At 42.3% G+C, this 15534-nt stretch overlaps 1 protein-coding gene across 1 annotated transcript; it reads left to right on the plus strand.

Moving 5' to 3' along the window:
• The first annotated feature begins 5815 nt into the window (after window positions 1-5815).
• tha1 (threonine aldolase 1) lies at window positions 5816-14896 on the plus strand. Its single transcript, XM_042083673.1, has 7 exons — window positions 5816-6163; window positions 6598-6681; window positions 6809-6897; window positions 9139-9324; window positions 10171-10308; window positions 13042-13234; window positions 13755-14896. The coding sequence occupies exons 1-7, from the start codon at window positions 5884-5886 to the stop codon at window positions 14060-14062; spliced, it is 1278 nt and encodes a 425-aa protein (XP_041939607.1). The 5' UTR covers window positions 5816-5883; the 3' UTR covers window positions 14063-14896.
• The last annotated feature ends 638 nt before the right edge of the window (window positions 14897-15534 follow it).

Consider the following 15534-nt stretch of genomic DNA (forward strand, 5'->3'; position numbering starts at 1 on the left):
AGCGCTTACAGGAAGGCTGAAGTGAGTTTCACGCGGCCTCCCTCCCGGAAAGCAGATGTGCTCACCGCAATAGCAGCTGTGCAGTAACCCACCACCGCCAAAGGGGGCAATCTAGAGCCCACAAATACAATTCAGTGTAAGTCCTTCTGCAGTAAATCAGAGACTGATCAATCTGTCACTGCAGACTGACCTAGCCATTGTGAGTCTGTCATCTTTATCACATGGGGAAGGAAACTGCATCACAACGGCATGTGACATTTGTATATGCACTTATCAGTGATGGGCAAGCTACTTAGAAAATGTGGTGAGCTATAAGCTACCAGTTACTCTATGAATGAAGCTTACTGTACACAAAAGCTTCCTCTAGACAAAATGTAGCTAGCTAAGTTACATACATTTTGCAAAAGTAGTTTACTACATCAGAAGCTATTGTATTTTTACAAAAAATTAAACAAAAAAGTGAACCAGCTTCATGCCAAGTTGGAAGCCTGGGCTTTTAGCTCAGTGGTTAGAGCGTTTGACTCCCATGCCGGTGTGTGTTTAGGGTGGCAGGTTCGAGGGCCGTGAGCGGCGGACAAATTATGACCTCGGTTACACTTGCAGGATAAACTACAAGCTGACTCAAAACTCCTTAACTATATTTGAAGTACTATAGCAAAGGAATACACTAACTGTGAGTGCATGCATGTTTGCATCTTCATTGTTTGGTGGATTTTTGCCTGTAAAAGCTTCACCTTCTCTTGATTATCCCAGTTTAATTCCACTTGGCTAAAATTGTGGTACTACATTTAGAAGTACAATTAAGCTACCCCAGTCAGTTTATCTATGACAGCCTATTTTATAACCACGCAGTAGAAACATCTTTGCGAGCACAATTTCATTGCTTCAGCTCTGCCATGAAAAATTAGTTTGTTTACACCAAATAAAGTAGCCTAAATGTTTCCTAAAAAAATAGTGCAATCAAGGACCAATGCCCGTCTCTTCTCAGATTTAGTTGGACAAACGTGTCATGTTTGTCAGATCCATTGAATAGAACTGAACTTGCATGTATGGGTGGCCAGAAGGAAGCTCTACTGTGAGCTCCACAAATGCTCTGGAAAATGTAGCTTCTGTAAAAGCTACTGCACTACATGGTCAAAAAACAGCTAAGCTATTGAAAAGATATCTGCTTCAGAAATAGCTACACTACCACCAAGCTACTGAGAAATGTAGTTAAGCTAGTAGTTTTGCTACAAGTAGTAAGCTGCACATCACTGGCACTTATTATGTGATTGCGATGAAGTCATTTGTCCAGAGAGATGGCAAAAGACCAAATGCCAGCCATATTGTATCACTATTGAAAGTAAAAGACATTCCAGTTGCTTGCTTGTAATACAAGGAGTGCTGCACATTTCTGTAAATGCTTGAGTAATGTGGCCACCTGGGATGCTGAATAACAGCTCTGAGTTCATGCAAAGCCAGGCTTGTGCTGGAGTCATGTCCTTGCGAGTAATCTCCTGATCACTTAGTGATGCACAGCAATAAACAATGCCTGGAAACAACTGATTGTGTGTGTGTGTGTGTGTGTGTGTGTGTGTGTAAATAAGTGAGTGTGTGTGAGCGTGTTGTGTATGTGTGTGTGTGTGTGTGTGTGTGTGAGTGAATGAGTGAGTGTGTGTGTGTGTGTGTGTGTGTACGTGTTCACTTTCTCAAAAAGCAGCGAGGTCACTGATGAACAAATAGCTCAAAGGTGGGCAAGGAAGTTTGGTGAGAGAGAAAGAGAGAGAGAGAGAGAGAGAGAGAGAGAAAGAGAGAGACAGACAGAGAGAGAGAGAGAAAGAGAGAGAGCGAGCGCTCTCTTCCAGTAAGACTGAATATAATTCCTGGCACTAAATATACATAATGACATACAGCGAGCAATGATAAATGAATTGCTGAAAAATGGCTCTCGCTTCCTGGAAAGGTCACAGTGTTAAACACTCCTGAGTGTGTGTGTGCAGCCCTCATCACACCTTTTTACCATGTTTAATTACCTCCATATCCCGCAGTCACAGTGGGGTAGCCATAGAACACCTCCTTCCCTGGCCTCCCACCTCCACCATGCTGTTCCTCCCTCTAGATAAGTATGAATGAATCCCTCCCCGGCTCTAATGCTCCCTCCCTCTGTCTAGGCCCTACAGCCCCCCATATTTGGACAGAGACCCTGAGGGGATTCAGGCATTTGAGAAAGGCAAATCTGCAGACAGCCCTGAAGCCAGTAATCAGTCATCCTCCCCGTCTTTCTCATTATCTCTCACACACACTACCATGGAACTCTTAACATATATCCAGCCATATTTCATACACAAAATAGCATCCTGTTATTTGATGAAGTAAAAACATAGAAGATACAACATTTTGTCAGCTAGGGCAGTGCAGACAATAATGCACATCAAATCTTGAAAGAAAACAGTCTTTGAAAGATTGTGTTGCTCTCTCTCTGATTGGATGACAGGAAATTAAATGTGTTTTTTCTTCCTGACATAGCTACTGTCATGGCTGAGCACTCATGATACAGTGCTTCTGAAAACAAATTTTTTAAAAGGTCTTGCTAAACAGTGGCAATCTGTGAAAATATTATCTAATGGTCAAATATGTAGTATGGAGGTTTGTTGTCAAATTGCTTTGGAAATATTTCTGCATTTTGTATTTTATTTGGACATTTTCTACTGTATGTTTACAACTTTAATATTTTCTAACTTGTACAACTTGTATTTTGTCAATTTGCTGGCATCCTTGGGTATACTGTAGGTTGCCAATGATACTGGTATTTGTTTGCCTATCTCCCTTCTCAGTCTCAAGACTTTCTCTCTCTCTCTCTCTCTCTCTCTCTCTCTCTCTCTCTCTCTCTCTCTCACTAGTGTTCTCTGGCTATGTCAGTGGTCTTGGCATCCGTAGCAGGCTGCGAGGGCATTTGGTGGGCCAGTGGTGAACTCCACAGCCCTGAGGGGAGTGGTGGGCCAGGGCGGGGACCCTGCCATAGCGGGATGTTTGCTCTCTTTGTTTCTGTAAACAGTGGGGTGAAGCCTGGTCTGAGGATGCCAGCGCTCGCTATGTCACGCCTCCCAAAGTGGCACCCGGGCCTCTATCTTTAACAGCAACAATCATCTGGGCCACACCATCTGACCAATACCCCCCCCCCCCACCCCCCACCCACCCGAAGGTCCAGCACCTCACTGGCCTGAAACATTGCTGAGCATGGAGCTTTGAGAGATGATTGGTCATGTCTGTCTGTGGTCAAAACATGAGGGATGAGTGATGACTGGGGTATCCCCATATAGCCACCCGGAGAGTATGAATTGGGAAAGCCATATTTGGTCTGCTGCGCCGAGCCTTCAGAGAGACATCGCTGAGAATGCTTTGTTGAAATGACATGACCTATATGAGCATGCAGACACGCATACCTATCATCTTCTAATCCAAACTTTTTCGGCATAAAACGTGTTCAATATTGCAGGACAAAAAAAGCACGCAAACAAACTTTTCATGTCTGTCTTGGCTATTCAGGATTACTTGGCCAGAAGTAGATAATTATAGCTGATTAAGTCACGGCATGTGCAAGCAAGTCCCAATATAAGAGAGTAAATCCTCCAACACTAACAACAGTGCACGGTTAGGCTCATGTGCATATCTTTGGGTCTCAACTATCCGGTGCAATCAGTGACGAGATTCTCCAGGCTGAAGGCAGAGGGGGGAGAGCACGAAAAAAACAAGTTGAAGGAAACCCTTTCAAAACAGACTTCCAGTAAACCCCCCGCCCCTCCCCTCCCCTCTCCTCCCCTCCCACTGCAGGCAGCACACACAGGTCTCCAGCACTGGTTTTAGGGGTTGGGGGAGGGGTTAGGTGATAAAAAATGAAAATGATGAGCAATGAAATGCCTCCAAGGTTATTATTTGCGCAATTTAGTCACAATATATTGCACAACTGTGGTTTACAGCTATGAATACAATTGTTTGTGGAAATTCTGGATCATTCCAGAAAAGGGGGGCAGCTTGAAAACAGGGGGAAGCGTGCAGCTAATCACGTACTAATAGAGGAGAGCTTCTCTTTCGGACAGAGCTGGAACAGAACATTCCACCACTGTGTGTGTGTGTGTGTCTGTGGGAGGAGTGGATGTGAGAATATGTGTGAAACCTAAAGGTGAGAGGATTTCTGAGGCAATGTTATTATTTTTGTTCATCCAGTAAGAGGAACACCCAGAACATGTCTTTAAGTAAAACATTAATATTTTCCCTCAGGCTGCCAAAGCATACGGGAAAGTGCCCTTCCTCTTACGCCTCTTGCCGTCATTTCTTCACCCTGTGCCTTGATGTCAATTGTGTTAGCCGCACTTTATGGAATGAACGTTGTTTGATGGCCTGAATGGATGGCCTGTATCATAACAGTTTTAATTTGCAGGATGCTGCATATCAGAGGTCTCACCATGGATTTAAGTGGCAAGGAGCATAGGAACATTGAGGTTATCACCTCTGTGCTATACACTCAAGCAAGCACATTAAAGCACAGCCAAGCACACACACACAAAATGCAAAAATATGATATGAACACAATTCTGGCATATTATGAAAATGGACACACCCTACACCAATGCCCCGGCCCCCACCCCCCTCCATGCCACACACACGCACAGCCTTTTACTGGAAGGCTGAGCAGCTGTTTCACAGCTCTAACTGACACACACACACACACGCACGCACATTGCACACTACAGGTTTTTATTAGATGCAGGGCACACTCTGCAGCTAACCCGCTGGAAACCAACAGTGCCAGCCCAAAATGACATCAGTGTGGCTCACAGTCAGAAGGGGTCTTACCGTCTGAGTGCTGCGCCCACACGCACCCACCTGCTGCTGCTATAAACTTAAATCTATAAATGAATGTGTGTGTGTGTGTGTGTGTGTGTGTGTGTGCAAGAGAGAAGGAGAAATATAGAGTATAGAGTATGTTTGTTTAAGAGTGTGGGAGTATTAAAATTTGAGATGAGCTATGGCCTTAGACTAATGTTTGAGTTTAAAACAACAACCTAAAAATATCAGTTAACCATCTTTTGCACCTATTCTTCCCACACAGCCTTTGCACCTCTGCACAGAATGAGTTGAACACAGTAGGCTACAGAAGGTGTTGTTTTTACAACATGGTCTATAAGTTGCTGTAGCTTTACAGCATGTGGAAATTGTGCAGCATCAGCAATATGCAAATCAATTTTATGCAAATGTTAATCAAGTCATTCAAATTCTGAAAATGCCTTAATAATATTGCACAACATAGGCTAGACATGATAGGTCAATCCCAAACCCAATGTTGCTTTTTAAATGCCCTGGCAGGAAGAGGCAAAACCCCTAAGCCTTAGTGATTTTAAAAAGCCCATAAAAAGTAACCATAAACTATGCATTCGTGTTGAAACCATGACTGTAAAAAGTACAATCATTGGTTAAAACAACCTGACTGGTGGCTTGCAATAGAGTGACATCTTGTGGAATAGCTGTGTGAACTGCACGCAAGCACATAGTCAAGTTATAAGATCTGGCCAAATGATTGTAACACAGCCTTGAGTTAAACTCTATCAAAAATGTGATATGCCGTGTAAGAAACTTTATTACAGTAGGCTAGTTAGATAGGCAGATTAGCCTATAGGCCTATAGCTTACAAGGTTGCCTACACGAATAACAAATTACTGGGCTAGCTAAGTTATAGCCTACACCTACCTGTGACTGAATCTATCGATTATGCGTGTTCTATTACTTATGCCTTATGCAAGAACGGTCTGAAATGAATGATTACCGAACACACACTCTAGTAAACCAAAGTCTACATGTAACAACAACGCATGTGCTAGTCACGTTATTTCTTTTCTCACCTAAAACATGACGTCCACGACCTTATCGGCACCTACTCGTTCATTCCTGCACTATCTAAGTCGCCGTGCGAACCCATTCAAACATCGCCATCATCAAGCTGGAGTAACACACTTTGTAAGGTGCTATTATGAATCTGGAAAACCCGCTACTGGGTGTCAGTCAGAATCTGCCCGGACCATAGATCTACGGAGCGATACCGTCACAAAACCTGGGCCGCTGATGCGACGCGCCATGTCAGAGGCCAAGGTTGGGGACGATGTATTTGGCGAGGACCCTACTGTCAACGGTCTGAAACTGAGTGATCGTTTTCAACAGTGTTACAGTGTCATATATAATGCAGTCAACATGTTGCTGCCATTATGCTAGTTTGCAATAAGTCAATAAGTCTGTGCAAAAACACATGTGTAAAGCCAACTTCAGATTTATTCAGATTTGTGCAACAGAAAAGATAATTGGGCTAAGTGAGGCGCTATTTCTCCATACGGTGACATTTCTGCTTAAAAGGCTGATGGAACTTTTGACATGGCGATGTTCTGAACTTTGTCATTACATTTCACGACCAGTGGAGGGCGGCCCGTTACAAATGTTAGATTATAGGATAGGATAACTTGTGCCTGCAGTGGTATCCTCCCAAAAATAAAGTCCTAAACCTTTTCCTGAAAGCAATGCGACCTGGGACACGATGGAAAGGTGACAACTGTCTTGTAATTATCTTCACAGAGCTACAGAAGCAGGCGGCAGAGCTCTTTGGGATGGAGTCGGCCCTCTTCTGTCCTACAGGAACTATGAGCAATCTGATAGCAGGTAAAAGGGCTGGCTGGTGTGTGTGTGTGTGTGTGTGTGTGTGTGTGTGTCTGTCTGTCTGTCTGTCTGTGTGAGAGAGAGACAGAGACAGAGGTGAATGTCTAATTTGTTTGTCTGTGCATTACAGTCATGGTTCACTGTCGAGAGAGAGGAGATGAGATGATTGTGGGGGACCTGTCTCACCTGCACATCTATGAGCAGGGAGGCAGCGCACAGGTGAGATATGAAAACGTCTTTAACCTGTTCATCCAGGAGTGAGAATCATTAGTGCCAAATACACTTTTTCTGGTCTGTTTCACTACTACTGTCCTTACTTACAGTCCACCACAGATGTATACTACTAACCTACTTGTAGGCCTACCTAAGCCATGTGCTAAAAAATATTACATTTTCCCCTCATTAAACACATAATCTCTTTGACAAAACAAAATCAGGTTTTTTTCTATTGAAAAGGGAAACTGAAATATGTCATTGACATAAGTATTCAGACCCTGCACTCAGTACTCAGTTGAAGAACCCCTTGCAGCAATTCCAGCCTCGAGCCTGCTGGTGTATGATCCAACAAGCTTTACACACCTGGATTTGGGGATTTTCTGCCACTCTCCTCTGCAGATCCTCTCAAGCTCTGTCAGATTGGATGGGGAGTCATTTTCAGGTCTATCCATACATATCCATACAATCAAGGACATTTCCTGTGTTTCTCCCTGAGGAAAGCCTATAAAGCCCACATCGGTGGAATCCTTCTGGAGGTTTCTCCAGTCTCCACACTGGATCTCTAGGACTCGGCCACAGTGGCCATCAGGTCAGTCTCAGTCACCTTACCGAGGCCCTTTGGATGGGCAGCCAGCTTCAGGAGAATTATGAAGGCTAAGTGGGCTCTTGTGAACTTTCAGTGCAACCACAGACTTCAGGCAAGGTGTAGAAACACCTCAGCAGTGATCAAGAGAAATAGGAGGCATTTCAAGTGTCATAGCAAAGTGTCTGAAGGCTTATGTCAGCGTGATATTTCAGTTTTCCCGTCTTTATAACCAAAAAAAATGAAATCACTTCAATAAAATGTTTTCGCTTTATCATAATGTGGTAGTGACTGCAGATTGATGAGGGATGAAACGAACAGAATTGATAATATATGAAATAAAAACAGGAAGGGGTCTGAATATTTTAGGTATGCACAGTAACTGGAAGTATTCCATTTGCATATATGTGCTAAACAATTGATGCAACTGCTATATTACATAAAACCTCCGATCTATAGGTTTTGAACAGCTTGCAGTGCAGAGTAATATCAGTTTGTTGCCGACGCACAGTGGTAGTTAAGGCACAAAATGGATGAAATCCTACCCCCGGCATATTTTCTCCTCCGTACCATCCCACATGCAGTAGCTCCTCACACATATGCCTTTCCAGTAAGGTACAGTAGAGGTGCATTGCAGTTTTCTAACACGAGTACTACCCTAAACTGCACTTAAAAAACTAAATTGGCCAGCTCATTCTAGCCACATCATTACACTGCATGTTCCCACATATAATAGGAGGATGCATAGCAAGCATTTGATGCTTATCTTTAGTGGGTTAGGTTGCCATGCTTGGCAGCTAATGCCAGCGTTCTGTTGGCTTCCGTTGCAATGCAATGTCTGCAGTTTATTAACAGTTTGTATTCAATAGTGATGCAATCATGTGAAATAACCTGATGTTACTGTAGGACCTTGCAGTATTTTAATGTAATGGCAGTAGTCTACTCTAATAGATTTTAAGATGCAGTATTTGACTTACAAGCCATAGTTGATCAATATTCTAAGATTAACTGTTAATGGATTGAGTTTCCATAATAAAAATAAGCATTCTGTCAAGATTTGAAGCGATGTAAAAGTATGTGCATGTGTCCTGATTAGCTCAGTGATCATGGCATCTTGTGTCTTTCATTGATGCTAGGTACCTTGTGTCTTTTGTATTGACTTATGGCTTATATATGTTCTATATATTAAAATACCTCACCCAATTCTAGGCATATTCCTACCTGTACTGTAGCTCCAAGACATATTGTCCGTCAGGTACTTCTGTCACCTGAACACTGTGGATGTTCTCCCTTGGCCCATGGATCACACAGCCTAGGCGTAATTACTTGCTTTGTGCTTTGTGAATAGCTCAAGGCTTAGTAGATGTATTGATTAATGTCACTTTAATTATGTAAGATCAAACCCAATAAGAAGAAAATGTCCAAGAAGCATAACCGGCAGTGAAATTAAACTGAACAAGGTACATTGAACTATTGAACTGAGTGACGCTCTATGGCTTAGCAATTTGCAAAAATATATAATTATTGACTCATAATAACCTTTGGATGAAGAATGTGCCTTGTTATACTCTTCTGCATTCATAATCGTTAGTGACCTGAGTTTGCGCATGCGTAGATGTTACCAACCTTTCCGTCTCACTGGTCTCTGGTTCTGCCCACAGCTTGCTGGGGTCCACTCCACCACTGTGACCAACTTCCCGGACGGTACCTTTGACCTGGACCAGCTGGAGTCCAAGATCCGCCACGGCTACCCGGACGCGCATTACCCACGGTCCCGCCTAGTGTGTGTGGAGAACACGCACAACATCCAGGGGGGCCGCGTGCTGCCCCTGGCCTTCCTAAAGGAGGTAAGCGGGCGAGGGGGTCCTCTCTCAGCAGAGTGTGGGCTCACCTGACTGGAGGGTTGGAGTCTGTTGGGAACGATGGGGTCAGGTCAGGTCGCTCCTGTGCAGAGAGAGCAGGCTATTTCTATTTATATGTGTTTCCTCCAGCACCTTCTCGTGTTGTGACATGTATTTGTGGCCCAGTGTTAATGTGGCGCTAACAAGGTGCCACTTGGGAGGAAAAAGATGAGAACAGATGGCAAGAGAGAAAATCATGTGATTATGTGATTGAAAGCCGACAAGAAAGTGAGATGAGAGATTATTGATAGATAGATAGATAGATAGATAGATACTTTATTGATCCCCAAGGGGAAATTCAAGATTATTGTTATGTCTTCCTCCCGTCTGCTCTATCAGTTGATATTCACGTGGTAACTGTTTAATGGGGGGCAAATATGTGAATGCATGCGTGTTAATTGCCATCCTACCAGCTGCTGATTGATGGTGTGTAGAAGAAAGTCTGTGGAGGCTCCCTCAGAAACAGATAGCACCAAAAATTCATTTCATCCCCAGCATTTTTAATTTTTATGTTTTTGCATTTGCTGTCTGTAATAAGATTTCAGTCCCAGACCTTATGTGTTGTGACTGTGATGGTTAGCCTATGTCTTTCTATGACTAATGTGTAAACATGTAATGTAAAGCATGTAATGGATTTGCATATATGCAACATCTGAAATACACACAAAGCACAATAGTGCATTATTAATATACATTGCATTATTAATGTGTATGGTACTAGTCAGGGATAGTGTGTGCGAAATGTTGTGAACGTAATTGATGTGTATGTGTGTTGGATGTTTCTGTGTTTAGTTGCGGTCACTTGCGGACAAGTATGGATTGATGGTGCACATGGATGGGGCTCGTGTGATGAATGCGGCTGTCACTCTGGGCGTTCCACCATCTACCATCCTGCAGCACTGCCACACTGTCAGCGTCTGTCTGTCCAAGGTACTCCGCTTCCACGGCAACAGTTGCACATTTGAACATAAACATATTCTGTTCATGTGGATGTATGGATGAGTATGGCAAGCCGAATGAGCATTTATTCAGATGTCTTGATATCAAGCTACAGTGTCCAATACTAGTGAGTCTTTTCTGTAAACTAGTTAACTAGTGAACCACATTTTCTGCACTAGTTAACTAGTGAGAGCCAAAATGCTTACTAGTTAACTAGACATCGGAATAAATGCTCATTCGGCTTGCCATAGATGAGTGAATAGACAGATATCAAGATATCAAATCTTTATGGTTTGTACATGCTTACTGTGAACACATTATCAATTATGCTGAAGGTATAAAGCCAGAACAAAATGACTGTATAAAAGCATAACATACACTCTATTGATATACACACCATCCACCACCAGCTGTAATATTCCACTTGATAAGCAGTATTCTCCTCATACACGAATGGATTTCACAGAATGAACACCATTCTTCACACTTGAAACAGTTAACTGCTTCTAACGGCCAATGGCTGTAGAATACTCTGTATGCATTCATCAGCACACCACAATTCATTTTAATGGCTTTGCAGTAGAAGAAAGTGCAAGTTTAGTGGAAAGGGTTTGATTTATCACTCATCTGTGAAATCAGCTCTCACTGTCTGACTGTTTTCAGCCCCGGTTTGCTAAAACCAATTACAGAGCACTGTAGGTCTGTTCTACTATTTTGGAGACACTAAAGCAATACAAAAGGCATGCATTACTTCTAAAATACCCTCTCTATATCAGTTTACATAACAAGTGAATACTTTTACTCTCTCTGATATATCATGAAGAGCCCCTGACCACAGTGATCCCCTTTACTGTTCAGGCTGTGCATAATATTCCCAATATTAACCAACTATTAGCACAATGACATCATATATTAACTTCATGTTCTTCCTGACACACACCTTATTAAAGATTTAGATTAAAAAAAGGCGAGAGGCACTGGGTCCCAGGGCTCATGTATGGAGTGGAACAATTTGCTCAGAAATAGCTCATGTAATATTAATGCCTGTAGAAGCACATTAGCGCTAACTAGCTCCCTTTCAGCTGCAGTGCGAGTGTGGGGGCTCCCTGGCCGCCCATGCTGCACCTTGGTGACATATTAGCATTCCGTAGAGCCCCAAACACCTCTCTTGGAGGTCTTCCAGCAGCAGCAGCCTCAGCTTCATCAGCAGTACACTTAATCCACAAAAGTACACAGCAGCATCACACATTAGCATTTTAATAACCACGATTGTTTGTATTAGCATGTACTGTAAATTAGGCTACTGGTTTCGTCCCAACTGAGTTCTGCCATCTTTGGCCAGCTTGTTTTTTTTTGCAATTTAAAGTTTTATTGACTGAGTGAACTAAGAATTCAGTCAATATGTTGAAGTGACACAATGGTGTTTATCTTCAAAATGTCCTACCAGAAAACAGCACCTGTAATCAATGTCTGCATATTAATCTGCAAATTAACTTCTCTGGACTCAAAAAAACATTGTGCCACCATTGTTAGCCCTTATGAGTGCTTTGTGAATAGCTCAAGGCTTAGTAGATGTATTGATTAATGTCACTTTAATTATGTAAGATCAAACCCAATAAGAAGAAAATGTCCAAGAAGCATAACCGGCAGTGAAATTAAACTGAACAAGGTACATTGAACTATTGAACTGAGTGACGCTCTATGGCTTAGCAATTTGCAAAAATATATCATTATTGACTCATAATAACCTTTGGATGAAGAATGCGCCTTGTTATACTCTTCTGCATTCATAATCGTTAGTGACCTGAGTTTGCGCATGCGTAGATGTTATGTAGCTGAAGGCACAACTGATCTGTGCATGCTGTGAATCATTTATAAGGAAAGCAAATTCATTATTTTGGGGTGTAATTACATTAGAATATCAGCCCAAAGTTGGAGACAATGTAGACATTTGCTATCATTTCAAAACCGGCGAGGAGATCCTGTGCATGGCCGGTTGATGATGCAGTGATGTTCCTTCCACTTGCAGATAAGGGCTCCAATACTGCTTTCTGGATGATTCTGAAGTTTTGAAATGCATCTGTAACCAGTTCCATTGATATGTTTTGCAACAATAAGATTGCAAAGGTCTTGGGAGAGCTCTTTGCTTTTACCCATCATGAAATGTTTCTTGTGTGACACCTTGGTAACGAAAAAACCTTTTTACAGCCCATCAATATGTACTAACCCAGCTTATATTAATTTGCACAGATAGGAGGGATAATTACTCTCTAACTATTTCCAGCTTGTTCCTTGCTATTCCTTGCCTTTGTGTACTGCTTTTTCTTAGCGTGCTCAATACTTTTTCTCTGTGCCATTCCACTTTTTTACTCATAACTCTACTTATGGAAGTTAATTCTAATGTCTGGTGAAAATGTCATGCAAATAGCCTCATTGGAAGTATACTTACTGAAAAAATTGACATTGACGTGTTCAGTACTTATTTCCTCCTCTGTAAATAAATACTCTTACTCCTTTAAACCTTGTCCCAAAAATCAGCAGCCATAGGCTCCTGGAAGCAGCTGCCTGACACACTTGTGTTGCAGGAAGACTGACATCGGGTGACATCAGCAAATACACACCAAGTACACACCTCAAATTCCACAATCACTGTGAGAGAAGCTGAAAAGTGTGACAACCTACCCTACTCTCTCCTAATCGCCGTTGGTCTTTTCTGGTTGACAGGGTCTGGGAGCACCAGTTGGCACTATGCTGGGTGGACCCCAGGATTTTGTGAAACAGGCGGTGCGTGCCCGCAAAGCTCTGGGTGGTGGAATGAGGCAGGCGGGCATCTTGGCAGCCGCTGGGAAGCTGGCACTGTCAGACATGGTGGGTAGACTGCAGGAGGACCACCGCAATGCCAGGAGCTTTGCACAAGGTGACGACCCAATTCATCCACACAGAACTGGCAAATCAAAGAACTTTAGATATAAAAGAAAAAAATAAAGGACAACATTACAGGAAGGAATAGTGTAATAATAAGTATACTCATGGAACTGTTTTGCTCTGGCGGTATTTTACTGATCTATATTAAAGTAAGTTGTCTTGATTGATTCATAAGCCAAAAAAGTTCATGGCTTTAATTAAATATATGAAATTAATGATGGAAAGATTGCTATTAATCTGCCCTAAAGTGCCATTAATCATTTTATTAGCCATAGGAACTTCTATGTCACTCAAGTGCCATTAGTCTTATTCTCCTTTCTATTCAAAATGGATAACAGTAAATCATCAACTTAGAGCCCAAGCTGATTATACAGCTCTCTGCTGGAATAATAAGTGGAAATTACTGATTTAATCAATCTACCAATCTAAAGTTAATGGTACTGTGTAGTGAATGTTTTAGAGCTGTGATCAATTGTGTGTGTGTGTGTGTGTACTCCCTGTACTTCTCTCAGCCCTGCTGCAGTGTGACTCCCCAGTCTATCAGGTGGACCTTGCTGCCGTGGAGACGAACATCGTGCGCTTTCGCGTGTGTGCCGAGGGCATAAGCCCTGCGGAGCTGTGTGAGCGGGCGGCTGCTGTGTCCGAGGACGAGGAGCGGGCACTGGGCCAGGGCGTGCGGGTGCTCATGTTCCCGCACGTTGCCGGTTCTGTGAGGGCCGTGTGGCATGTGGGCATCTCCAAGGAGGACACGCAGCTCGCTGCCCAGAAGATGCAGTTTGTAGCTCAGCAGCTGACCAGAGAGAGGGCCAGAGCCCATTAAGTGCCTCCTCCACACACACACACACACACACGAACACGCACACACACCACACCACCACTACCACAACCAGAACTGGGACATGAACTGGCAAGACACCTAAGAGCTAGACTTTGTAGGCAATAGGCAATCCTGCACATTATTTACCAGTAGCAGAGATTCCCTCTTTCTTTCTCTCATTTTATCTTTCTAAGTGCTTTTGTCCCATGAGCTTTGAGATCAACAATCAGCCTAATGAACTGTGATCTGCAAGCCTCCTCAGAGATCAGCGCGGGTAGCGATGACGCTGGTGGGAATGGAAAACAATTACGGAAAGGTTTGAACCATCTTTTGATGCAATATCTTCTAGCCAGAGCTTAGCCAGCGGATAGCCGCTGCCAGGAATTCTTCCCAGTTCCGACAATGAGACAACCAAGCGTTTCCACTGGGCAGTACAGTGCACATTTCTGTTCATGTTTCAGTACATGTAACAATAACAATTTCGGTGGAATCTGACGTAGTTATGCTGACGCAAAACCATATTTTTTCAACTGGGTTTCAGACTATAGTGCTCCCTCTGTCATTTTTAAACACTAACCAAATGCTTACAGACTCATCGGGGTCTGACCTGACACAAGATCAAGTTGTGATTTCAGAAACAGAATAACTTTGTTTTGCTTACTTGACTAATGTTTGCAATTCATTATTATAGTATGGTGATTCAGTTATGATATGCAGATGCTTTATTCAGTGGCCTATGCAAGGTCTGGCATAACCTGTTATATTGGAATTAGGGCTGTCAATCGATTAAAAAAAGTAATCTAATTAATTACATACTCTGTGATTAATTATTCTAAATTAATCGCATATATAATTTTTGCTGTGAAAGTATTTTAAATATTTAAATACAAATGAATCATTGAATAATCAGCATTAGTGACATTAAAGTTCAAAAACTCTTTTATTATTATTTTCACTGTTCAAATTTCACATACAAGGCATTTCAGGCCTCAGATATAACCTAGGGGACACAATGAAAATTAATTAACACTCCCCTCAATGTCAACACTTATTTTTTTGCATTGATGTGCGACTATAGAGTTGATGAACTCCGGTGATATGCAAATTCCTTGCTGCAGACATTGCAGAGGACTTTATTTTCAACACTTTATTTTTTATCAAGATCATCAGGCCATTTTTTTAAATGTAAATGTTCCAGTCAATGATCCAGGCAGCACGTTTTCTTCTCTCTCCTTCATTTTACAGTCTGACTTGAACGGCTCGGGTCAAAGGTCATACGGAATCGATTAATTTGCACTAATTTTTTTAATCAGTTATTTTTTCTCAAATTAATTAATTGAAATTAATCAGTTATTTTGACAGCCCTAATTGGAATAGAATCTGACCAACAGATATGTGCAATATAATGTGAAATGAAAACAAATCCTTTCCTGCCATTCTTATTATGTTTAGGTTGGATCGATAATACTTCATTT

Source organism: Alosa sapidissima, chromosome 24 (genome assembly GCF_018492685.1).
Source record: "Alosa sapidissima isolate fAloSap1 chromosome 24, fAloSap1.pri, whole genome shotgun sequence".
NCBI lineage: Eukaryota > Metazoa > Chordata > Actinopteri > Clupeiformes > Clupeidae > Alosa > Alosa sapidissima.

Coding starts and splice junctions, on each gene's coding strand:
- tha1 (XM_042083673.1), top strand. CDS start 5,884: ATGACGTCCACGACCTTATCGGCACCTACTCGTTCATTCCTGCACTAT. Junction 9,325..10,170: donor CCCTGGCCTTCCTAAAGGAG/GTAAGCGGGCGA, acceptor TTCTGTGTTTAG/TTGCGGTCACTTGCGGACAA. Junction 10,309..13,041: donor TCAGCGTCTGTCTGTCCAAG/GTACTCCGCTTC, acceptor TCTGGTTGACAG/GGTCTGGGAGCACCAGTTGG.